We start from the raw sequence: 25778 nt of genomic DNA, 5'->3' as shown, positions 1-25778 counted from the left end.
TAAAGAGCTGAACTGTCAATAGTAGGCAGGAGAAAGGATAGGTGGGGCTGGTAGGCAGTGAGAATAAATAGGAGAAATCTGGGGGAAAAAAAGATCAAGGATCCAGAGAAGGAGGACTCCAGGTGCCAGCCACCCAGCTACACAGCAAGCCAGGGAGTAAAAAGTAAAGAAAGGTGTATCGGTTAAAGATAAAAGCCCAGAGGCAAAAGGTAGATGGGATAATTAAGATAAGAAAAGCTGGCTACAAATAAGCCAACCTAAGGAAGGGCATTCATAAGACTAAGACTCCATGTGATTTATTTGGTAGCTGGGTGGTGGACCCCCCCCCAAAAGAGTTATTTAAAAAAAACAAAAACAAAAACAAAAAAAACCCTACACACTGTGTTACCCACTCAGCCCAGGAAAAATTTCTCTTCCTGACAATGTTGTTATTGCGAAATCTTGGTGCTCACTGCTTTTGCAAATCAATGCCATTCAACTATTAGTATAAAGACAAATTAATATAAAGCAAACACATTAACTGGGATGCTAAAAGAATTGTAGTTAACTCTAAGTGAAAATAAGTTTTGAAAGCTGGTGAAACAGTTTAGTGAGTAACGGCACTTGCCAACAAGCCTTAGTGATCTGAGTGTGATCTGAGTGGGACCCACATGGTTGTGAGAAGAGTAGACTCTACAAGCTGTCCTCTGACCACCACACTCATGCTCTGACACAAGTACCTCACATGCATTAACACACAAAATAAATACATAATGTAAATAAAAAAAGAAAAGAAATTTTGGGATAAAATCGATACAATTTACCACTTCAATGTTTACTACTGTCTCCACATCTAATTCCAGAATGTGTCCATCACCTCAAAAGAAGGCCTTATGTGGTTAACAGCCATTCCCAAGCCTCTGCTTCTCACCTCCTGGAAACCACTAATCTACCTGTTATTGTCATGGAGCTGCCTGTTCTGCACATTTCACAGAAATGAGATCACATATTGTAATTCTGTTGTGTCCGCTTTCTTTCACTTAGTAATGTTTTTAAGGTTCATTGGTGGTGTTACATGAATCAATATTTCATCTCATTGTATTGTCTTTTTTGGTGTTGTTTTATTTGGGTTTTTGTTGTCTTTGAGGGGTTTGGTTTGGTTTTTGTTTTTTGCTTCTCCAAGAAACAACCTTGGTTGTCCTGGAACTCACTCTGTAGACCAGGCTGTCCTCAACCTCACAGAGATCTGCCTGCCTCTGCCTCCCTAGTGCTGGGGTTAAAGGCATGTGCCACCAACGCCACCACTACCAGCTCTTGGGTTTTTTTGTTTGTTTGATTGTCTGTTTCGTTTTGTGTTTTGAGACTCTCATGAATCTTGAGCTGTTCTTGAATTCCTTATGTAGTCAAGAATGACCCTGAGCTTTTGATTCTCCTACCTCCACCTCAAAGTGCTAGAATTACAGGTGAGCATCGACACACCCAGTGTACAAGGTGCTAGAGCATGAACTCAGGGCTTCACAAATGTTAGGCAAACACTCTACCAACTAAGCTATATTCCAAGCCCATTCTTTTGTATGGCTAGTAATACTCCATTGTGTGGGAAATGCCACCTTTGTTTATACATTTATGAGATGATGGGCATTTAGATTGGTTTTGGGTTTCTATTATTACGAGTACAGTTGTCATCAACACTGTAAGATATTGTATACACACATGGCATCATATCTCTTAGGAATATTGTTAAACCATATGGTAACTGTGCCTAACTCTTTAGGGACTGCCAAGCTATTTTCCACTACTATTGTACTATTTTGTTTCCATCAGGTTATAATTTTTATACATCCGATGGACACCTGTTAGTTTCTTGCTTTTATTATTGTTACACTCATTCCTAGATGACAGGAAATAATATCAGTGATTTTTTTATTTGTATTTCCATTTTTTCATGCATTTATTTGACCATTTATACATGTTTCAAATTTTTTATTATATTTTATTTATGTGCATGCCTGTGTATATGTGTGTAATATCTTTGTGTTTTATTTTAAAGGGCTCTCCAAGAAGACAATCATAAAAAGTCTACATTGAATGAGGAAGTTGTGGTAGGTAAATATTTTAAGGAGTACCTCTACTCACATGTATCTTTATTTGTTTGGGGGGGTTGCTGTTTTGGGTTTTGGGTTTGTTTTGTTTTGTTTTGTTTTCAAGAAACGGTTTCTCTGTGTAGCCCTGGCTGTCCTGGAACTCGATCTGCAAACCAGGCTGGCCTTGAATTCAGAGATCTGCCTGCCTCTGCCTCTGCCTCCTAAGAACTGACATTAAAGGCTGCACCACTACCCCACTTCCTTAAGTATCTTTAAAGAAGTGTTATCCTAAATTATGCTTGTGATAAAGTATCAATGTAACACACAATCTAGAGAGTCTGTCTGTTGTGTGATATTTTGATTAAATTCTGACAATAAAGTTTGCCTTGAATCAGAGGACACAGCTAGCTACTAGCTGACCAAAATTGACCATGGAGGGTTTGGAGGACTGAGAACAGATAGAGAGACAGGAAGTAGTAGGGCTTAGACAGGATCTCAGTCCTTTTGGATGGAAGGATGGAAGAGATAGGAGGTAACTGGTTGCTTCTCCACTGCTTCTCTGGCCATTCAGGTTCTTATCCTGATATCTGCCTCCAGTTTTTTTATTGATGAAGAATAATTAGATAAATGCAATATCTGTCATTTCTGACATGGACAAAGGGAAGAACTTTTAACAACATAAATGCCAAATTAGTGCTTTCATTGTTTTAAACTACTTGTCTACGTCCTACCCTAGTGACAAAAAAATCACTGATAGCAACAATACCAGAAAATTTGTCATGTAAGCAGTAAGGTTTTTCCACCGCCGTTTGTCTTGTCCAGCCACTGCGCCAGCCCCAATTAACACACAGAGACTCTGTATTTGATATAATGCTGTTGGCCCATTACTTGTTTCTTATCAGCTAGCTCTGTCTTAAGTACAAGCCATTTCTATTAATCTAATATTTCCACGTGGTCTTCTTACTGGGCAGTGGGGCCAGCGTCTGGTCTCCCCAGCCTCTCCATCCTGACCCCTCCTTACTACTTCGTCTTTCCTCCTTGTCTCCTAGTCCCTGCTCTCTTGCTTTCCTATTGGCCAACAGTGCTTTATTCATTAACCAGTATGAGAAACATATTTACAGAATGACATCTCCCATCATTGTCAAGATAATTTCAGCACTTAATTTTGATCATAAGCCCCACAAGCTGAGGATGGGTTTCTGTTCTGTCCTATCTAACAACACAGTAAACACCAGACCACAAAGTTGCTTAAATGTTGTTATTCAAAAACTGGAAGCTTTATCTTAAAATGATCATCATTATAAAAGATCTCAAAGAGAACCAGAATTTTCAGATTTTAAGTGTTGAAAACATCAAATCAACCACAACCATCATAATTTCCAAATCATACTGCAGAAGTGTCCCTCCATTCAACTGTAGTCTAGAGAAATACATTATCATAATGGGATAACAAACAGCAAAGTAGTTACTTTCTGTGGCAAATATGGCAAACACCTTCAGTTGTTATGCTGCCTAGTTTTTTGTCAACTTGACACAAGCCAATGTCATCTGGGAAGAAGGAACTTCAACTGAGAAAATGCTTCCATCATATGAACCTGTAAGGCCAGACTGTGGGTCTTTTCTTGATTAATGGCTGACGTTGAAGGGTCCAGCCCACTGTGAGCAGTACCACCCAAAGCCTGTATCCCACCCCTGAGTCTGTACAAGAAGGCAAGCTGACCAGGAGTGGTGGCACTTGCCTTTAATCCCAGCACTCTAGAGACAGAGGCAGGTAGACCTCTGTAAGTTTTAGGCCAGCCTGGTGTACACAGAAGTTCAAGAACGGCCAGGGCTACATAATAGAGACCCTGTCTCAAGAAAAAAACAAAAAAAACAAAACAGAAAGGAAGGAAGGAAGGAAGGAAGGAAGAAAAAACTGAACAAACTAGAAAGAGCAAGACAAAGCAGCTTTCCTCCCCTTGATTTCCCTTTGTGATGGGCTATGATCGGGATGTGTAAAACAAATAAACCCTTTCCTCCTTCTTCCATACCTCCTCCTTGCTGGCAAAGCCTGCCTACACTTCAGAGGGGAGAGACCTCTTAGCCTTCTTCACAGCCAGGGCATGGACTGTAACTTAGACCCAGCTACTGGGGCCTCAGAGGCCTGAAGAGGGATGGGAACCTCTGAAAAGGGATATCTGCACTAATAAAGGATAGGAAAGTGCTGCTCATTGTTAGTACTTATCTGTGTCTGCCTGTGACCCCTGGAACTGAGATAGCCATCTTATAACTGTTAGGAAAATTACCACTAGCTATATGAATATAAAACAGGAAAGAGTACTTTGATATCTGACATTATCACTGACCTTTTGTACTTATGGTGAGAAGGCCCTGACTCCAGGCTTCTTGATAGGCAATAGTTATCTTAGTTTATAGCTTGAGTGTAAGCCATTTTTATTTGGATATGCCAAACAGCCTAACTAAACTCATTAGCAAATACCTGTTCCCTCCATGCTCTCCAGTTCTGAAGTTAGACCCCTACTTACTAAGTCAACCCAGCAGACCAGTGTCCCTGACCCGTATCTCTTCTGCTTTTTGAAAACTGTAATTGCTCTTCAGGAGCAAGTGCAGTCACACTCACATCTATGACTTCAATTAAAGTCTGTTTCTCAGGTGGTGCCTGCTCACAGTGTTAATCCCTGCCCTTGGTGGGGCGGGGGGGGGGGGGGGGCAAACGGGTTTGAGGTTCAAGGCCAGCCTGATCTACTGAGTGAGTTCTAGGATAGTCAGGGCTATACAGAGAAACCCTATCTTAAACCCCTACACCCAACCCCAAAAATGTTAAATAAATAAAAGTCTATTTTGGCCATAAGTCTTCCATGATTAAGGAAAAATTACTTTTTACTTTTCTAGTATACTTTTCAGTTATGTCTACTTTTAACTTTTAACTTAGCTTTCTCTTTTACCATTCAAATACCAAAACAACTTTAGTTTGACCTAAATTTAAAAAAAAAAAAAAAGTTTTTGTTTTAACTTCCACAGCATCCTGTTTATCTCCTTCTGCTCTAAGCTGTTTCCTTCCTTAATACCCATGAAACTTGCTCAGGACATAGCCCTGCACAGATGAGTAGGAGGCTGCTGCTACTCTCTCTGTCCTTAAGGCTCAGTTGGTCTCTTCCCAAGACATGATGAAGTGTTCTTACTGAAGGAGTCCCCCCTTTCTACATTTCCAGTGTCAGCCAGTGACTGTCAGTGGCTGTTTTCCACCTGCTCAATCCAGAACTCGGTGATATGAGACCTGGTTCTACGCGTTCCAGCTCTGAGGGGAAAGGTATCTTGGAAGTCAGGGGCCCAGAAATACCAAAGTCACCACACCCCACAACAAACCTCACACAAGAGATTTACTGGAAAAACACAGGAAGGTGGCTCACTCTGCTTGGGAGAGAACAGCCTTAAAATATTTTTATTACATTTATTTATTGTGTATGTTACAACCTAACATTTTAAATGATTTTTTTTTTCCCCAAAAACAGGGTGTCTCTGTGTAGCTCTGCTGTCTTTAAACTCTGTTTTTAGACCAGGCTGGCCTCAAACTCAGAGATTTGCCAGCCTCTGCCTCCCAAATTCTGAGATTAAAGACGTGTACCACCACAGTTAGTATTCAGGCATCTGTACTGATCTGCCCTTGGGGTTCTGACAGGACTAAGAGCACCTCCTGTGCACATTCACTATGTTCACTTTTAAAGGGGCCCTGCCCATCTCCTATCTTTCTCTCTCATTCTATCTGACCCCCTTCTTTCTGCCTGTCTCTCTGTCTTCTCTCTGCCCCCTCTCTGCCTCTCTTTTCTGTTCTGCTGCTTCTGTTCCTAGAGGTCAGTCTCCCCTCTCAGTCCCCCCTTTCCCATCCTTTTCCCTAATAAAAAGCCCCTCCACATGAGCTCTGTCGAATGCCACTTTTTTCCCTCGAGAGCACCATTTTTTTTTTTTTAAATTACAACCACCACCTGGCTGTTTTGTTAAAAAAAAAAAAAAAAAACCCTGTAGAGTTACTGTGCACCATATGAAGGCTGGATCCTAGGAACTACAGGTGGTTATAGGCTACTATGTAGGTGCTAGGAACCAAACGCAGGTTGTCTGCAAGAGCAGCACATACTCTTAACCTCTGAGTCACATATCTAGCCCCTTCACCTAACAAGGCATGATACTCCAGCTTACAGGCTGGCCACAAACTGACAAGTCTCCTGCTTCAGCCTCCCAAGTGATAGAATGACAGGTATGTGCCAGCAGTTTTGTCTTAGCTCTATTACTGATTCTATAAAAGCCATCTTGCTAGATGTGGCACACACCTATAAAATTTGGAGGCTGAGGCAGAAGAATTTCAAGTCAAGGCTAGTCTGGGAGATTAAGGCCAGCTTTGACTATAAAAAGCAAGACCCTATCACTTGACATTATTAGGATTTTTATGTACCAAACGATAACGACAAACCTTTTTTAAAATCCAGCTAACGCCATTGACATTTGTATCAGATCCCCATATTCCTCCTTTCCATGAGTTTTCACTAATAACACCAGGAAGAAAAAGGAAAGTAAAGAGAGGAGAGTGCAGGTATCTCAGAAACAGGGAAAAATGGCTTAAGTATCTATTAATATACCAAGACAGTGGCTGGCTAGTTCTCCCCACATCACTCAGTTCCTGTGGCTCCTCCCAGTGCTTGCCATCTAGCCCCCCACCCTAAACCTCTCACTCCCAGGTTCCCCCAACCTAGCCTGATCTCTGTATAATCCAGCCATTTTGGCCGGACCAGTCTCCTGGCCTGTTGGCCCTGACCACCACTCTGATCCTCTCCCTCCCCATCTCTCCTCTCATGGTCCTGTTTATTCTGCCAGCCATATTCAGCCTGGAGTCTTCCCTCTGTCTGCTTTCTCCCTCTTATCTACAATAAATATCTTCTCTATACTTTAGGAGCAGTCATATCTTTCCTTTTATATTTCTTTTTTTTTTTTTTTTTTTTTCCATTCTTCTGGTACTGAAAACCAGGACTGGCATATATGAGTGCCTTTCCAAGGGACTCAGCCTCTCTGAACCAAGCTGCTGATTTGACTCTAAGGTAGGTATGGATCATTTGTTTCTGCTGGCTTCTACCACCCACCATATTTGGCTACAAATTCTAAGAGTCCAATTCTTCATCTGCTTCTTCCCTCCACCTGCTCTAACCATACACCTTCCCTCTCCTTCTCTGTGTGTCCTCTCTCTCTCTCTCTCTCTCTCTCTCTCTCTCTCTCTCTCTCTCTCTCTCTCTCTCTCTCGCTGCTGGAGCCTGCTACATCTTCTGGGACATCCATCAATGGGCATCTCCCTCAATCTCTGGATCTGGGACCCTGCTATGCCCTTCAGGGTGCCTACCACATGGGCAATTCCTACTAAGACACTTACTCCTGTCCCTTTTCCCAAGAGTCTCTTCCACTGTTTTCTCCTCTACCAGGTCTATTCAGTGTCCCCTACCAGGTAAGTGTTACCATGGAGCTGCCTACTCTGTCTACTTTTACTACAAAAGCCCCACCAATGAGCCAGGACACCCTTCTCACCCTGCTGAGGTCTATCATGTGGAAAGGGATGCCTCTCCTCTGTGATTTGGAACATTTCTCTCTGAAAAGTCTCTCATTCTGCTTGGGGGTGCTCTGAATTGAGATTCTTGTCACCATGACACTCCCTCTGCTCCCTCATGGCCTCTCTCAGCTCCTTCCTGGAACTTCCCCAACTCCCCTAAAAGCTAGTCCCACAGCTTCCTAAAGCCTTTCTGGGCCTCTGGGCCCTTGTCCCTCCTGTCTCTTTCTGCTTCCTAGAAGTTTTGCAGCTTCCCTATGCCCATATGGCCTCTGTAATATCGCAACCCTTCCATGTAGAACTACTTCTTGTTCCTCATTTTCCTCACAGCTACACTGTTCTTTCTCTCAGCTTCCTCTTGGAGCTTATTGTGAAAGACAAAAAAGTAAAGTTAAAGAAACCCCTCACTTGAAATGAAGGACTAACCTGGAAACCAATATCTCTGTTCCTTGGAATTTGCTAACTTCCCCTCACAAGGCCCTGAGATAACAAGATACCAAGAATTCACACTGCCCTTCCATTCTGTGAGTCAGCAGGTGGTGAATAGGGTCCTTAAGAAACAAAGAGATAACTATCTCCGGTTTGCCCCCCCCCACAAGATTAATTAGCACACCCTGAGGCCCTAAGGTCTGTTGACCCTAATAGTGAAACCATCCAGCCTCAAAGGGTCACTTACTCAATGGACAGAGGGTCCCACCCCATCCCTAAGCTTGTGGGTTTGCCTTTAAAAACACCTGTGCCTGGGGGAAGGGGCTTCTCTCTAGCCTGTGTGCTGGAGGAGCCCATTTGTGCAAACGTTTCCTGTTCATTAAAGCCTCTTGCGTGTTGCAGCAACTGGACTGGACATTGAGTTCTTGGGGATACCGGCCGAAACTGGAAGATTCCTCATTCTGAGGGTCTTACAATTGGAACCCTCCCTATGGGGGAGTTACTCTCAGGACCCTTCCTCTTTTCCCCCTTGGACTCGATTCCTTCCGCTGACTGAGAGATTTGATTATAAAGTCTTGCTGTGTTACTGCAAACCGCTTGGCCTCAGTAGAGCCAAAGATGGCTCACTCAAGTTTCAATTCTCACACATTGTAACAACTTCTGCCACTGCACAAGTCTTGATCCCAAAGTTTCACATCTCTAAGTTAACTTTGCACTCTTGAATCTTTTATTTCCAAGGTTTCTCTGTGCTCTGCTCTCAAGAAATCTTCTAAGACTTGTGTAAACAGTCTTTATCTCAGGATTTGTAAGTTTATTAAGTATAGTTAAAGAATCTGTAAATTTGTAACAAAAGAGTTAGCTTAAAACTTGTAACAAAAGGTCAAATCTTAATTTGCTATATGAAATTCAGTTTTGATTTAGAAAAATAGATCTACTTTCTATATATGTAACACCTTCAAATCTTGTTTAGGAAAAGATATTTTTTAAATAGCAACCATCTTGGCTGATGACTTCATCAAGACAGAAGTAACCACATGACTGGCAGCCATCTTTACTAAGATTAGAGAAAACATGCCATGTGACTTTACCATCTTGAGACGAGCATGTGGTATAAAGCAGCAATTATGAGACTTCTTAAAACTAATGACCACTTCATTTATCATTGTATTTATTTTCAGACTAAGGAAACAACGATAACTCTCAAAAATATTTAAGTTAATATAAATTTTTGTAAAGTTTATAAATTCCTAAAGTTATAAAGATACACTCAGGTTAACAAATCTTAGAGATCTATGTCTAACCACTACGCCCTTGCTCAATAACAGGCTTCTAAAAATCTTTAAATAATGAAGAATGTATGTCTAATAAATAAGGCTTATAAATCCCTACTCGGATTAACAGTAACTAATTTATGTTTTAGCTGTTTAGATAAACTCAATCATAGAAGAAAATGTGATATTCTATAATGATGAACTATAAAAAAGATCAGAAAAGTCTCCCTATGGACTGTATTTATGGTTTAAAGTTTTATTTTGATGCTAAAAGATCTTCGGTTAAATCTTGAACTTAAATTTTTAAGGCTCAAACTTAACAGGAATAAAGTTGTAAAATCCTAATCTTATAAAAGCTACTAGCTTGTTGTAAACTGTCAAAGATAATAAGGTTTGCTAGTTAAGGTTCAGTCATCTTATAAAAGCCAAATTCTTCAATGTGCTCAAAGCTTCAAATGAAATTCACTCATTTACAGTGACAAGCTTTATTTAGCCTCCTGTATACATTTTTCAAGGCTGACCTTAAAGCAAGTAACTAAAAGTAAGCTTGTGTAAAATCTGGTGTACTTACTAGATAACTGTTATGGAATATTAGTTTAAGATGTGTTACATTCATTTGTGCTGATTCACAAAGGTGTTGCATTCTTTTATGTTGCATTTGTTTAACTCTATAAGCTATGTTGCTTTGCCTGTCTAAAATTCCTGATTGGTCCAGTAAAGAGCTGAACAGCCAATAGCTAGGCAGGAGAGGAATCGGCAGGCCAGAGAGAATAAATAGAAGGATGCTATGGGATGACCCTTCCATAAGCTGTGAAAATGTGTTGCTCTCATTGGTTGATATGTTAATAAAAACTAAATTGGTCTATAGCCAATTGGGAATGCCAAACAATGGACAGACAGGGAGGAAGAAGGGTAAAGTTAAGAGAGACTTGAGCCAGCCATCCAAGAAACAAGATGCCAGCAGACCAATAAAGCCACAGCCATATAACAATACATAGGTTAATAGAAATAGGTTAATTTAAATGTAAGCAATAGTTGGTAATAACCCACTATGGCCAAGATTCCGTAATTAATATTAAGCCTCTGAGTGATTAATTAGAAGCAGCTGGCAGGATGCAGCAGTACAGAGAAACCTCTGTTTACATATGGTGTTACAACATGTGGCTGAAATCTCCACATAAAACCTGACAAAAAATGTAGTCAAGCATGGCTTCTTGGGAGCTGCATTTTCCTGCACAGGCTGTTTACCGGTGGCGAGCAGGGGCATGGCTCCTTTGAGAGTTGGCTTCCTAGCCCTGTGCTATCAGTAAAAACAGGTGGCTCTTTTTAAGCAGTCAGCTGCCAGATACTTTTATGGTATTTATGAGCAGCCTACAAGCATGCTACTTGGGGCCTCTGACTACCTCTCTCCCTCCCCTCCTCTCTCTCCCCATCTTTCCTCTCATGGTCCAGTTTAGTCTGCTGGCTATGTTCAGCCTGGACTCTTCCCTGCTTTCTGGACTCTTTGTCTGCTTTCTCTATTATATCTACAATAAAAATCTCAGAGCTGAGCAATGGTGGCGCATGCCTTGAATCCCAGCACTCAGGAGGCAGAGGCAGGCAGATCTCTGTGAGTTCTAGACCAGCCTGGTTTACAGTCGGAATTCCAGAACACGCTCCAAAGCTACAGAGAAACCTTGTCTCAAAACCAAAAAACAAACACACACACACACACACACACACACACACACACACACACACAAAATCCATACTTTAGGCGTATGTAGTCATGCCCTCCTCCTTCCATTTCATTTTTTCCTTTCAGGAGGGAAGGCAAAAGAGCATTGAGGAGGAAAAGAGGAATACACATCAGATTGATGAAATATAAAACATTGAATTTTAGCACTAATTACTATTATAATTTGTATTTCCAGGGGCATGGGTATAGTCAGATTGAAGATTTCTCATTGTGTATTAAATAAGAGTCAATGTCTGCTACCATTTTTAATTTATGAAACAATGTTTACTTATGTGGGGAACAAAAATACCTAAATCTAAAACTTATGTTTATTTGTGCTACACAAAATAAAATTACGATCTAAGGTGAGAACATCAGAATGGAAAAAAGAAAGAAATAAAACTCTTTTTTAAATAAATTTCTGATTTTTTCTTTTTAAAATATTTTTCATTTTATATGTATGTTCTGCCTGCATGTATGTCTGTACACCACATGTGTGCAGTGCCAGTGGTTGCCAGAAGATGGCAGTGGATCCCCTGTGGCTAGAGTTACTTATAGTTGTGAGCCACCATGTGGATGCCATGATGTGAATTGAACCAGGGTACTCTGGAAGGGCAGCAAGTGATCATAACCACTGAGCCATCTCTCAAGCCCCCATAGTACTCTTTTTGAAGATAACAGGGTCTCACATAGCGAAAATCCTAAGAATTTTAGTAATGTAACTATCAAAATAAGTCACTTCAGCATGGCTGACCTACATAAGATCATACAATAAAGAACTGTGTTTGTTTGTGTTAACAATGAAGGTAAAAGCCACCTGCCGAGTGACTCGGCACATAAAGGTGCTTGATACCTGATGATATGAGGTCAATTCCTAGGACCCACTTGAGGGAAGGAGAGAATCAGTACCAGCAAATTGCCCTCTGACCTCCACATATGTAGCAGGGCAAAAGTAATTTTACTTTGTTTTAATTCCATTTAAAATACATCAAGAGTCTAGATATGACTGATGGTACATGCCTATAATCCCAGCACTTGAGAAGCAGAGACCTGAGGGTTAGGAACTCAAGCCAGAGTAGGCTATATATGAATTTGATGTCAGCATAAGCTGCTTGGGACAGTGTCACAAGAACAGTTAAAGGAATAAAAGAAGGCCAAGCACACAGTGGCACATGCCTGTAATCTCAATATTTGGTGGGCAGAAACAAAAAGATCTCAGGTTTGAGGTTAACCTATGCTACAGATCAAACTCAAGGTCAGCCTAACCTACACAGTGAGATCATATCTCACAAAGTAGCAAAATAAAATACTTCATAATAAATTTGCCTAAAGAAGTACAAACTTGGAATGATTTCGAAGAACTACAATCTCAGCACTTGGGAAGCTAAAACAGATTACACATGGATGGACAAACAAATTTAAAGGTAACCGAAAGAAGTGCAGGCTTTCGTGGAAAGGCTACCACAAATGCCCTTCCCAGATAGTGAGATCAACAACTAACTTATCCACCAACATGGAACCCTCATCTAGTACCTGTCGGAAACAGAAGCAAACACCCATAACTAAACACTGAGTCAAACTAGAATCCAGATGCAGAGGGAGAGGACAAGACCAGATTGCAGAAACACATAGAGACAGCTGACCTAATCAAGGAGGAGCTAAAGGGCGCTCAGACTGATAGCTGGGAATCCAGCATGGGACTGACTCAGGCCCCCCTGAATATGGGTCTCAGCTAGAAGGACTGAGCAGTCTAAGGGACCTCAGACAGTGGAACCAGGATGTATTCCTGGTGCACAAAAGGACCTTGCACACTCATCCCCCATGGAGGGATACTCCTTAACCTAGAGACAGGAGAGAAGTCCTATCAAATGACTTGACAGATTTACATGATCCCACCTGGATGGCATTGCCTTACATGTGGAATTGGGGTGGGGGGATGGGAGGGAGGGTGGTCAGGGTGCATGTGAAGAGGGAGAGAGGGTAAGAGGGAGGGAGGGAGGTAAGGAGAGGGAACTGGGATCGACATTTAAAATTTAAAAAAAAAAAAAAAGAATTTATTACCCCTCTCCCATGATCTAAAGTTGAAAAAAAAGGCGCAGGTTTTATTTTATATTAGTTTACTACACATTTTATTTTATTTTGGAATCACAGACTGATGTCTTAAAAGGTAATTCTACAGACTGGAGAGATGATTCAGAGGTTAAGAGTACTGCCTGCTCTTCCAGAGATTCTGAGTTCAATTCCCAGCAACCACATGGTGGTTCACAACAATCATCTGTAACAAGATCTTGTGCCCTCTTCTGGCTTGCAGGCATACATGCGGGCAGAATACTGCATACATTATAAATAATTTTTTTAAAGTAATTCTACAAAAACACTTAAGTCAGATGCATACCAATCTATAAATCCAAAATATCCTAACAAGTCTTTATGATTTTTAATTCTATTTCTGATCCCAACGTGCTCAGAGTTTGAGATATTCTCACCACTGAGGCACCAGTTCTGTTACTGTAACAAATTTTATGGTTACATTCTCATATAACATTTCAGAACTTATAGATACCACATAATCCCCATCATAATTCTGAATTCTTTACACAGATCAGCAAGATCTTAAAATTCACATGGAAATTCAAGTGGCATAGAACAGCCAATCACAAAAAAGAACAAGTTTGGAATATAGAACAAATCTACAATGAAAGAAGGGAAGGACAGAGGGAGGAAGAAAACTATAAAGCCAGCACTCAGGGATGATGATGGGCATCGAAGAAACTCCTTATGGAGTTGGCCTTCAATGTGGGAGGTACAGCTATTTGGACAAGAAATTGCCCTTGCCTGGACTACTTGACTATATGCTATGTAAACTGGATGTGCAGGAACCACGGGAGGGTAACTACTAAACTTGCCAAGATAAGGTGGGATGGTCCTTCAGGGTTCTTGCTTCTCAGAAGAAACGGCAGACATTCTACAGGACACAGAAGAATGCAACTGACAAACTTTGCCAGTACAAGGCAGAACAGATCTTCAAATTTCCTGCTTCAATGAAAAGTCTGCCAGATACTATGGGCCTGTGGACTGAAGATGGATGCCCCAATATTGCAGAGGAGCTTTAGGTGACTGTCCAGGCAGCGAGATGTGTCTGTCTATTCCAGAGTTTTAAAAGTTGCTTACAACATACTTCCTGTTTACTTAAGTAATATTATATCCTTCTGGAGTCTTTAGAGTTGAAGATTTATAGTTGTTTTCCTTTGTTATAATAAAAAATAAATTAGATATACTACTTTAGACACACAATGATAGATAATAGAGTATTTTCTTTAAATTTTGCCAAATGTAAATTAACTAAATATTTTAACTATAATAACTATAATTCTTATTTGATAACTGTTTTGTTATATATATAATTTTACTATGTTGAAGTTAAAACCTTTCTTTTTATTTAGAAAAGGGGAGGTGATGGGGGAATGTCCTTCTGTATGCTGTGACTATATTTTTCTTTTATTGTTTGATGAATAAAGCTGTTTCAGTCAATGGAGAAGCAGAATTTAGCTTGGTGGGAATTCCAAACAAAGAGGCAAGAAGAAGGAAGATATCATGAGAAGATGTCATGTAACACCCCCTTCACCCCCGTGGAGGAAGGACACCAGGGCATCACCTAAATAAGTCAAGGTCACATGGTGATACACAGATTAATAGACAAGAGCTAGCCAATAAGAAGCCTAAGTCATTGGCTAAACAATTGTAACCGGTATTAAGCCTCAGAGTGGTTATTTCATTGAATGGCTGAGGGGACCCTATGGGCAGAGAGAAAGAGGTCGAGTGGGACCGAGGTAGACGGAGGAAGCACGCCTTTAATCCCAGCAATTGGGAGGCAGAGGCAGGTGGATCTCTTTGAGTTCAAGGCTAGCCTGGTCTACAGAGTGAATTTCAGGACAGGCTCCAAAGCTACACAAAGAAACTCTGTCTTGAAAAATAAAATAAAAAACAGCAACCAGCCTGGTCTACAGAGCTATTTCCTGGACAGGCTCCAAAGCAATACAGAGAAACCTTGTCTTGAAAAACCAAAAAACAAACAAAAGAATGGGCATATGAATGAATGAAATGAAGATATATAGACATGTTTAGTAAATTTATTTTCCAGAGAATTTAATATTATATACACATATGAAGGAAAGATAACACTAGAAAGAAGGAAAACACTTGCAAACACATATAGGAGAAAGGATTTAAATGTACCAAAATAATTCTCATAATTCAATAATAAAAGGGAACTGAGTAAGTTGGCACATACCTGTAATATCAATACTTAGAAGGAAGAAGCAAGAGGATCAGGAGGACAAGGTCATTCTCAACTACAAAGTGAGTTTGTAGCCATTTACAATACGTGAGACCCTCCCTATCTCAATAAACAAAACAAAACGACAATCCGAGCATCAAGGCTCATGCCTATAAGCTTAATACTTAAGAGGCTGAGGTAGGAAGATTGCTATAGACTGGGCTTCATAGGAAGTTGTTGGCAAATCCTAAGCTATAAAATGAAACCATGACTCAAAAAGAATAAAGAAAGGAAGGGAAGAAAGGAGGGAAGGAATTTTAAAAATGTAACAGCTATGGGTATAGCTTAGTGATAGGTCATAAAAGAAAAAGAGAAGATAGGTACAGGCAATGAAATGGCTACATTAATATATTTTTAAAACATCTGAGGATCATATACTGAATGACTACATTTAAATGAAATGTACAGAATAGAAAATATATACAACCCTTCCAAACTAAATAAGCCATCCATTTTTTTTTTTTTTTTTTTTTTTTTTGCTCATATACTTTTATGTTCTATGTCTAAATTCTAACATTCTTCTCAAATCTTTTTCAAGGACTTAGAAGTACAAAAGAGTACTATATAGATCAAAAACAGGGCAAAATTGTAAGATAGCAAGAAAAAGTACTACCAACATCAAAGACAGAAAACCAATTTGTCTTTGTTGGATGCCATCAAAGACTACAATTCTTTTCAAGTTAAATTTTGGTGTCTTTTTGAAATGGAAATTAATATGAATAATTAAAACTGCAATTTAGACATTATTCATATATTTTACAAAGCAATCAAATGTAATTCAAAATGAAGCAAATATACATTTTTGAGTAGGCAAAAGTAACAGAATTCTGGAGTCATGTAAGTTTGAATCATAGTCTATTTATTAGATAGGCGAACATTAGCAATTTACATGTGCCCCTGAGCCTCAGTGTCTCCTCTAAGTAAGGAGTTTCAATACCTCCTTAAGGGTGAAAAGAAAACTTCAACTATATACTAAACAGGGGTTAAAGAGGTAGACTTGTAGAAGTTCATTCTTCTGGGGTAGGGGGATAGATAGGTTCTCACTATGTAAGCCAGGCTCCTCTCCAAATCAGAAATAAGACCACCTCTGCTAGAGATCAAAGGCATGTTGTCAAAACATGCCCACTCTTATTTTTTAAAACATATCAATATATACTATTTAAATTTTCTGTAACTTGCATATAGAATTAAAACATTTTTTTAAAAAAAGTTAGTAACAGCAGCTACACTATCAGATTTTCAGAGTTGTTATTTTGTTTGCTTTTTCTCCCCCTTAAAGACAGTGTCTCGATGGCTAACCTGGAATTCATTAAGTGGCCCAGGATAATGTCAAATTCACAACAGTCCTCCTGCTTCAGCCACCCAAGCGCTGAGATTACAGGCAGGGCCACCAAGCCCATTGATCTGAGAGTCGTTTTTTAAAGATACTGACACACAGGAGATGTGCAATTTTAAAAAAAAAAAAATCATTTCTACATTGGTATTTCTCATCACTTCCAAAAATGTCTTCAATTCAGGTATCTAAGCCATAGAAAAAGCAATATCAAACATTTATTTACTTGTTTACTTATTTATTTTGGAGGCTACAGTTATCAAGAAAGAAAGAAAATTATCTGATATGGCAGCTCACCAGACAATCTCAGCCTGAGCCACAAAGTGAGTTACAGACTTGCCTGGGTTATGGAGTAAGACTCTTGTCTCAAAACAAAACAAAAAACAAAAAACAAAGAAGAAGAAGAAGAAGAAAGATGAAATTAAGTTCTTGTTTTCAATATCACAAATTTTATCATGGAAAGAAAGCCATGTCGGTGTACTCACCGGTGCCGTTCAGGGTTATGTTTGCGGGTTTTTACTCTTCTGAAGCTCCAAGGACTAGGTGGATTGGTTTGTTTCTTACAATGTCAAATCATAAAGTGATAATATTATCAAGTGAAAAGAAAATTTGGTACCTTCATCTTTTCACATCAAACCAAAATCACAGTGCAGGTCAGAGAATCTTTTTTGCTAAAAAACACAATACAAATACAATTAATAGTAAGATATAAGCAGCACTGGTAAAGAAAGATTAATTTTGCTTCAGAGTACACTGAGGTAAATGAATATCGTTAAACTAGTCTAGGGTTGTCACCTCAGTTTCAAAACACTATAAAAAGAATTTCTCAGCCAAGTGTAGGAAACAGAGGCAAGAAAGGAGATTTCTCAGTTCAAGGCCAGCCTGGTCCACATAGTGAGTTACAGGACAGCAAGGGCTACACAGAGAAACCCTGTTTTGGAAAACCAAATAATAACAATAATAAAATAACAATTTCTCTCCTGTGTTATAATAGATGAATAAAGTCACATATTAGATGGATTATGTCAGGAAGGACAAGACTTGCTTTTACAAAACTGCCAAGATGCTCTGGGTTTCTTTCACTAGTGATGTGGTATTTGGTAACTTGTCTTAAAAGATGTTACTGGACCTTTGCAAGCACGTGTGTGTGTGTGTGTGTGTGTGTGTGTGTGTGTGTGTGTGTGTGTGTACAGATTCATTTTTGTTTGTCTTAAAGAAAAACAACAGTGCCTCATGACGCCCAGGCTGGTCTCAAACTCAATCCTCTGGCCCCTACCTCCCAATTCCTGGGGTCCCAGGCAAGCATTACCCAACCTGGCTACCATTATGAAACGTATAATTTACAAATCAGATCCTGGCACTTTCCTTTAATCTGAGGACTCAGAATACCAATCTCTGCGAGTTGTGTGTGTGTGTGTGTACGTAAATACATACGTGTGTATGTATGTTTATTCTGAGACATTTCTGGAGGCATTATCATTTTCCTAGTTACCTTCTCTTACTTGAGGATGTCATTCTAAAGGAGAGGCACACACTCAGCCTATTGTAGAGTCACAACAATGTGCAGGCGTGGTAACACAAGCCTGTAATCCAAACACTCGGGGAGCCTGCAGCAGGCATGTTACATTGAGTTTCTGGGCAGCCTGGGCTACAGAGCGAAATTGACTTTAAAAAATTAAATGAGTAAGGCGGTACACGAGAGAGACAACAGTGCTTTGCATTACTATTTTACCTCAAAATCGCTGAACAGAACAAATCAAAACCTTGCGCAAAGTAAAGGCCAGTGGAGCCCTCTAATCCTAAGGCTTCTTGCTTCCCCAGCTGCTGGACGTCGCTCTCCCGCCGGCCGCGCCGCAAACCCGCACACTCGGTTCCGCACACGCATGCGGTCCGGGTTGCGGGCCGGAGTGAGCGCGCGGCCTGCCCGCAGTCGAGAGCAACCTTCTCCCACTTGTGCCGGCGCGCGCCCGCTCTAGCTCCGCCCCGACGAGCATGCGCAGGAACCCAGTCTGCGCCTGCGCGCCGCCGCCGCACGCGCCGCCGCCTGGAGGCCTGGCGAGGCCGCGGCCGAGGGGAGGCCCAGCGCCCTGGGCGGCGCGCGGCCGCCGAAGTCCGTCCTCCCGGTGGGGCGAGAAGCTGCGCAGGGGAGGGGACAGCCAGGCAAGCAGGAAGCTGCGGCTTAAAAGGGCAGCGCGCGCCCAGCCCTTCCTCCCGCGGTCCGGGCCTGAGAGCGCTGCTCGTCTGCTCCGCCGCTCTCTCCTCCGCCGCCCGCCGCCATGTACCGCCGTCTCGGAGAAGCCCTGCTGCTGTCCCGCTCCGGGCCCGCCGCCCTGGGCTCGGCGGCCGCGGATTCGGCCGCGCTGCTGGGCTGGGCCCGCGGACAGCCCTCTGCTGCCCCGCATTCCGGGCTTGCGCCAGCCTCCCGGCGCCACTACAGCGAGGCGGCCGCTGACCGCGAAGACGACCCCAACTTCTTCAAGATGGTGGAGGGCTTCTTCGACCGCGGCGCCAGCATCGTGGAGGACAAGCTGGTGGAGGACCTGAAGACCCGGGAGAGCGAGGAGCAGAAGCGGAACCGGGTGCGCGGCATTCTGCGGATCATCAAGCCCTGCAACCATGTGTTGAGCCTCTCCTTCCCCATCCGGCGCGACGACGGCTCCTGGGAAGTCATCGAAGGCTACCGGGCCCAGCACAGCCAGCACCGCACGCCCTGCAAGGGAGGTGAGCGAGCGCCCACCGGCCCCTTCCCGCCCTCCTTCCCCTGCAGCCTCCAGCCGCCCGGGCCGCTACTCGGCCCAGCCCAGCTCCGCAGGCCGTGCCCCCCTCCAAGCTCCCCGCCTAGGGTGTGGCAGCCTTAGAGGATACTGATTTTTTTTTTTCCGCCCCAAAACTACCACGTAATTTGCCAGCCTTCTTTCTGGGCAAGCCTCCACCCCAGGCCTCTGCTTGTGTTGATGCTGTTGATGCTGATTCCTTTTGGCCTCAGTGCCTGTCACCCAGCGTGAGCCCGTAACACCAAAGGCCGGTGATACAAGAACAGGGGAGAAAAAAATGGTTTTCTTTCTGGAGTTGGAATCCAGAAAGTTTTAGTGACCAGCAGAGCTTACTAATCTTATAAATTAGTAGGATTTTTACACTGATGACTTTTTGTGTTGTACCCTTTTCCTCCCCTCAAGGGGAAAAAAAACTCCAGCAGGGTAACGTCTCTGACAAACATAGGGCGACCTGACAAATCTAAAGGGTGTAAACTACAGAACGGCCTGCCAGCCAATAGAATGAAATAGCCCTGGGGGTGTGTTCTTGTCCTGGCTAGTACCAGATTTGAGCCTCGGCAAAAGAGAGTTGAGTCGGTTAAATTTGGTAGTCCTCAAGGTATTCTGTGGCTTAATTCTTTGGATGTGTGTAGATTTGACTATTCTATTCACATTGCTTTCGTTAGGCAAGTAAAAACCTTTTTTCATTTTCTCTCCATTTCACAATACAGCTTTAAAGGTGCGTTTTTAAAAAATGACCTATGAGTAAAAGGAAACCACCTTTTTTTCTTTTGCTGTTGAGTTGCCTTGATGGGGGTTTGATTGGCAAGTGAGCACGCGGGAGTTTGGACTAGACCAGTGATTCTCAACCCTTTAATGCTTCGACCCTTTAATACAGTTCCTCCTGTTATGGCGACCCTCAACCATAAAGTTATTTCGTTGCTATCTCGTAACTGTAATTTTGCTACTGTTGGGAATCGTGAAGAAGACATTACACTATGTGCGCCCCGTAGTGGTAGCGACCCACAGGTTGAGAACTACTGTACTAGACCGTTGTCTGCCTCTTATCCAGTAGTCTTTGCTACCAGCTGAGATTAAAGGGGGGCAAATTGTAGAATGTAAAAACCGAGGCTGTGGTGGTGTTCCCAGTGCTAGAACAAAGGTTGTGGCTAAGGGTTCAATGATTTACCAAATTTGCATTGAGCCCACCCACTTCTAGGATTTACCTTTGGAGCCTAATTGCCCCTTAGCTCAGTAGTTCCCTCTGCTAGAAGCTGTTGGAACCACTTCGTCCTCTAATTTCCAATGCAGTTTCCATGCAGTCATTCTCCTACCCTTCCTTCTTCCTACCACTCCCTCATTGCCCAAGCCAGGAACACTTTTGTACTCCCCTGCAGAGCAAACAAGGATGTTGGATCAAGAGGCATTGTATTGCAAATGCTAAATTGTCCTTGTATCCTGTGTTTTGATGTTTTTTGACCCCAAGTCCTCTTTCTGTCTTGCCACAGCTCCACAAAGTTATTAAAGCAATTCAAGTTTGCCATGGTGTGTCATTTTAGATGTTCGTGTTGCAGAAGTTATAGTACCAAAATATTGAACCTAGCAACAGATATCATCAGCCTTACAGATCAGAGTATAACCATGGCACTTGCTCAAAACAGGGTGAAAGATTCAGTTTTCAGTTATCAGTCTCTCTACAAAGAGGACTGGTACTGAAAGAGCTAAGTCCCAGGACAGAAGCAGAGAAACTGATTTGTATTGTAGTTGGTTCACAGTAACAGCACTGCATGATGACACAGCAAGAAAAAAAAAAATGGTCTTTATAAAGTGTTAAATGTATTTAACATCTTAAGGCATCTGAAAACTTTTATGAACTGGGAAAGATTATATAACCATGAAAGCCCTTAATAAAATAAATTAACATATTAGATGATTAGCAAAGTCTGAGTGTTATGGACTCCCATCCATTATTTCAAAGTGTTAGCAATCTTAGCACTCTTGCAGAAAACAGGAACTTATTATCAGTAGGAATTTTCTCTGCCAAATATCTAAAGCTTTCTCAATATCTAGTACAATTACCAAAAAAGCCAACTGTTTAGTATGCATCTATTTCTCAGCTGCTCAGGAGACTGGGATGTGGGGATCATTCCAACCCAGGAGTTTGAGATGAGTCTAGGCAACGTAGGAGACCATACCTCTCAAAGAAAGAAGGTTGTTAATATAGCCTCCAGTCTTAGAAATACAGGGTGTATTTGGTGCTTGGGATTTAAAAAATAAATAAATAATCCCTATACAGTTCAGTGGTCTTTTAGCTCTTAAACATTTTTATACCACCTCCACCACCCCCAGGTAAACTTTTATCTTCTCTTTCAGTGTTTGGGGATTTTGTTTTTGTTCCTCCTGCCTCAGTTTCCTACTTGCTGGAAATACAGGCCTGTGCCTTCCCAGACCTCCTCCCCATGTTTATTGAGGGACCTGTCATCTGTTCCTTGACATCCTTTTCCCAGCCTTTAGCTTTCTGTATCTAATCTTTTCTCCACACTGACCTTAGACCTGAATTCCCTAAAATAAAGTCCTCAAGGTTGAACCAGGCCTGGTGACAACTTGCTTGCAATCCTAGTTCTGAGGGCTGGGTCGGGAGAGTTGTGAGTTGAAATCCAGCCTGAGCTACTCAGTGTGAGACCCTGACTTAAAACAAAAACAAACAAACAAACAAAAAAAATCCTATATTGAAGCAGTAGTCTGATTATAATGAAAAGAGATAGTTTAAGGACTGGAGGTATTGGTGAGTACTTTATTCCAGGTAAATACCTAATAAACCTGAATTTGTGGTTCTGTTTTCCCAACTCCTATTTAACTGAGGCTACTAGATTTGCCTCTGGTAAGGATTTACAGGGGGACTGGTGACTTAACTAAGTGGAGCCTTGCCTAGCACTCAAGGCTCTGGATTCAGTCAGTAGCCAGGTATGGCAATGTGCACCTTAACTCTGTAGCCCTAAGCACTAAGGAGGTAAAACAGGGGGATCTGAAGTTCAGATAGACCCTGTCTCAAAAAACCAAAAAATTTCTTTCGTGGCAAAAATGGATATTGTAATAGTCAACTGATTTGAGAAAACCTGTTCACAGGTTCTGATATGTTTTAAGCATTGAAGAGATTGTTTGTTCCTATTGGACATGAGGGTGTTCTGGGTGCATCATGCCACCCAGTTGTTTGCAGGGGCAGACCCACCTTTTGGTCGGTCCCTTCCCTCACCTCTCCATTTGCATCTCTCCTGGAGCTGCACATTGTGAAAGAGAACAACTTTCTCTGCAGATTATTCTAATAACAGTTTTAGCATAAAGATCTTAAAAATCAGTTTGGGAACTAGAGGATAGCTCATAGGTTTAGAGTCTTGCTGCTCTTGCAGAGGACCTGGTTTGATTCCTAACACCCAATGGTGACTCACAACCATCCACATTTCCAGTTCCAGTGATGGGATACATGTTCATACATGCAGACAAAACATTCATACACATAAAGTGAGGTTTTAAAAATAAAAACAATTTAGAAGAATTCAGAATCACTCTTCTCTGTCTTCTAACTTGCCCCTCAGTATCTTGGTCTTAAAACTATTAAGTCAAAAATTTCCCATCAATGGTTTTTTTCTCCTCTTAGAACTTCTTCAAATTGTCATTTAAATATAGATGGTGAGCAGTAGATGGGTATCTTGTGTAGCCTTCTAATACTTTGAAAGTGTGGCTGTGGCTGTCTTGCTGCTACAAAATAAAATACAGAATTTAACCTGCATTATAAGCCAGATGGCTTATACATTCTTAGTGATTAGCTGTGAGGTAGTGTTTGTAATACTTTTTAGTTAAATACAGAATTGTTTGCCTTTATAAAGACCTGTCATTTCATAAAAGCCATGTGTCTCCACCCTGAAACCTGAGGCAATATGTGCTACAGATTGTCTTGTATCCCATCCTTTGTGTATGGGAGTCCACTTAACTAGTTACAGGTCACTTTGTAAAAACTGGCATGTCATCGATCGGAAACCAAGCCCCAGTGCACATTGAACTCCAGAACAAAATGAGTAGTGATTAATGTTTACATAAAAGAAGTGGAAAAAGTGGCTTGTAACAGAAAGAAATTGGATTTTCCAGCTGGATGATGGTGGTGGTGGTGGTGCATGCCTTTAATCCCAGCACTCAGGAGAGAGGCAGAGGCAGGCCTGATCCACAGAGTGAGTTCCAGGACAGCCAAGGCTACATAGAGGAAACCCTGTCTCAAAAAAAAAAAAAAAGGAAGAAATCGGATTTTCCACTATGATAATGTAAATTGTTTATAAAAATCAGTTTTTATCCACTAATGTTATAGATGTAGAAGACAGAAGCAAGAAGAACTCTTAGTTTAAGACTAGGCTGGTTTCTAGAGATTTCCAGGTCAGCCGGGACTACACATTAAGTCCTGTCCAAAAAAAGAAAAAAAGGTAATAAGATAATGGGAAGTTCAGAGAGCTTTCAGGTTGGTAAGTATATCTTTGTGCCTGGAGGGTGGTGTACCCCTATCTCCTTGGGGAAGGAAATTCTTTTGCTGTATCCTTAGTTTATATGTAAAGGATTTCTTCTATGAGTCATGGGAGCTTATTGCGGAACCAGAGGAGGGGCTTGGTTTGTATCCAAGTCAAACCCAGTACTTACTTTATTAGTTTTGTTTGAGACAGTTTCTCAGTGTAATAGCCCTGGCTGTGCTAGGACTCGCTTTGTAGACCAGGCCAGTGTCAAACTCACAGAGATCTGCTGCCTCTGCCTCCCTGGTGCTGGTCTACCTCCACCCAGCACTTGTAACTAGTATCTGAAGAAGGATTATCTTGTGAGATTATTGAGCCTTACTTAATCTATGAAATCTGATCTTTGGATGGTTAGTTAGTGTTAGACGTGAATTAAACTAGGGAATGTACACCTTTATGTTGGCAGAGAACTAAAAGTCCATGTTTGGTGTCAAAAGTGATGGACAGAAAGTTTCCCATTTTTAGCTTTGTTGAATGGGTAATGATAAGCCTGGTGGATTACAGAAAACTAGGCAGCATCAGAGCTATGAGTGAAGGTGATAGGTAATAACAGTATGAAACGGAAATGAGGCAAATTAAAATATAAAATATTTTAAAGGAAGGGTGGCATTCCTTAGTGAGTATATATGAGATGAAGACAGGAAAAGCCAAAGATAATCACAAAGTTTCTCCAGTCTAAGAGATTGGTAGAAAAAGTAATAATACTAGGGGTAGAATAAGGTAACAGTAGCCCCCATCAGAAAAGCCATTCAACCATAGTCTAAATGTATTAAATAGAAAATCCCAGGAATAGGCCAAAATGGCCTTTAACTTTTGTACCATTCTGGGAAGTGGCATAAAGTCCCATGCTAACTACCTTCTCAGGGCCATACTTTGTCTTATCATATTCATATTTCCTGTGCTTTGTGGTGGTGCTGGCAATTTATAGATATGCTATAAAGTGCTTCCTTTTCCAAGTTGATGGTTCACACCTACAGTCCCATTGCTTAGGAGGCTGAGGTAGGAGGAAGGCCAAGGCTCCCGAGCCACAGTCTCAAAAAATTAAAAATTAAAATTAAATGGAAGTTTGGGAGATAACTGTCATTAAGGGCACCTGCTCTTTCAGAGGATCCTGATTCAATTCTCAGCGCACAGCTACTCAAACCTCTCTGTAATTCTAGTTCCAAGTGATCCATGGGCACCGGGCATGCATTTAGTATACAGTCATGCAGGCAGACAAAAAAAAAAAAAAAAAACAAAAAAAAAATACACATGAAATTTATTTTTTAAAAAGAAGTACTTTTTACAATTGAAAAGTAATAGTTTGTATGCTATGTATATGTGGGTAGGAGATTCATAGTATTTAAAGGTTTTGGTATCATGCGTACTTTCAATCATCCACTAAAGGTTTTAGAACATAACCCAACAAAGAGATAGGGGTTAGCAAAATGATTCATGGGGTAAATGCATTTGCTGCCATGTCTGATGACCTCATTTCCATCCTTGGGATCCACAACATGGTAGGAGAAAACTATCCAGATTGTCCTCTGATATCCACACACATACCAGTGGCACATGTGTGTGCACACACATACACACAAATTAATTAACTATAATGTTTCTTTTTAAAGATAAGAGTTTTTAAAACTTTAAAACTGTATTTTATAAAATAAGTGTAAAGCTCACGAATACATTTTTCTTGGCTGTTCCCTTGCATAGTATGTAGTCAGTCCCCTTTTGACAGTTCTTTCTTGGTCTGTTTC

At 41.3% G+C, this 25778-nt stretch overlaps 2 protein-coding genes across 2 annotated transcripts in view; one reads left to right on the top strand and one right to left on the bottom strand.

Annotated features, from left to right (window-relative positions):
- The window catches only part of Shld2 (shieldin complex subunit 2), an 88902-nt gene extending 70243 nt beyond the window's left edge, over window positions 1-18659 (bottom strand). The window contains exon 1 of the mRNA XM_051206817.1: window positions 18466-18659. The gene's annotated coding sequence lies outside the window, so the exon portion shown is untranslated. The remainder of the gene's footprint in view (window positions 1-18465) is intronic.
- Window positions 18660-18789: 130 nt separating this feature from the next.
- Window positions 18790-25778, top strand: part of Glud1 (glutamate dehydrogenase 1) — a 33372-nt gene continuing 26383 nt past the window's right edge. The window contains exon 1 of the mRNA XM_051206881.1: window positions 18790-19454. Within this exon, the coding sequence (XP_051062838.1) occupies window positions 19010-19454 (445 nt within the window). The 5' untranslated portion in view covers window positions 18790-19009. The remainder of the gene's footprint in view (window positions 19455-25778) is intronic.

This window comes from Phodopus roborovskii, unplaced genomic scaffold (genome assembly GCF_943737965.1).
Source record: "Phodopus roborovskii unplaced genomic scaffold, PHOROB, whole genome shotgun sequence".
In the NCBI taxonomy this organism is placed as follows: Eukaryota; Metazoa; Chordata; class Mammalia; order Rodentia; family Cricetidae; genus Phodopus; species Phodopus roborovskii.
This window is presented reverse-complemented; position numbering and strand designations above follow the sequence as displayed.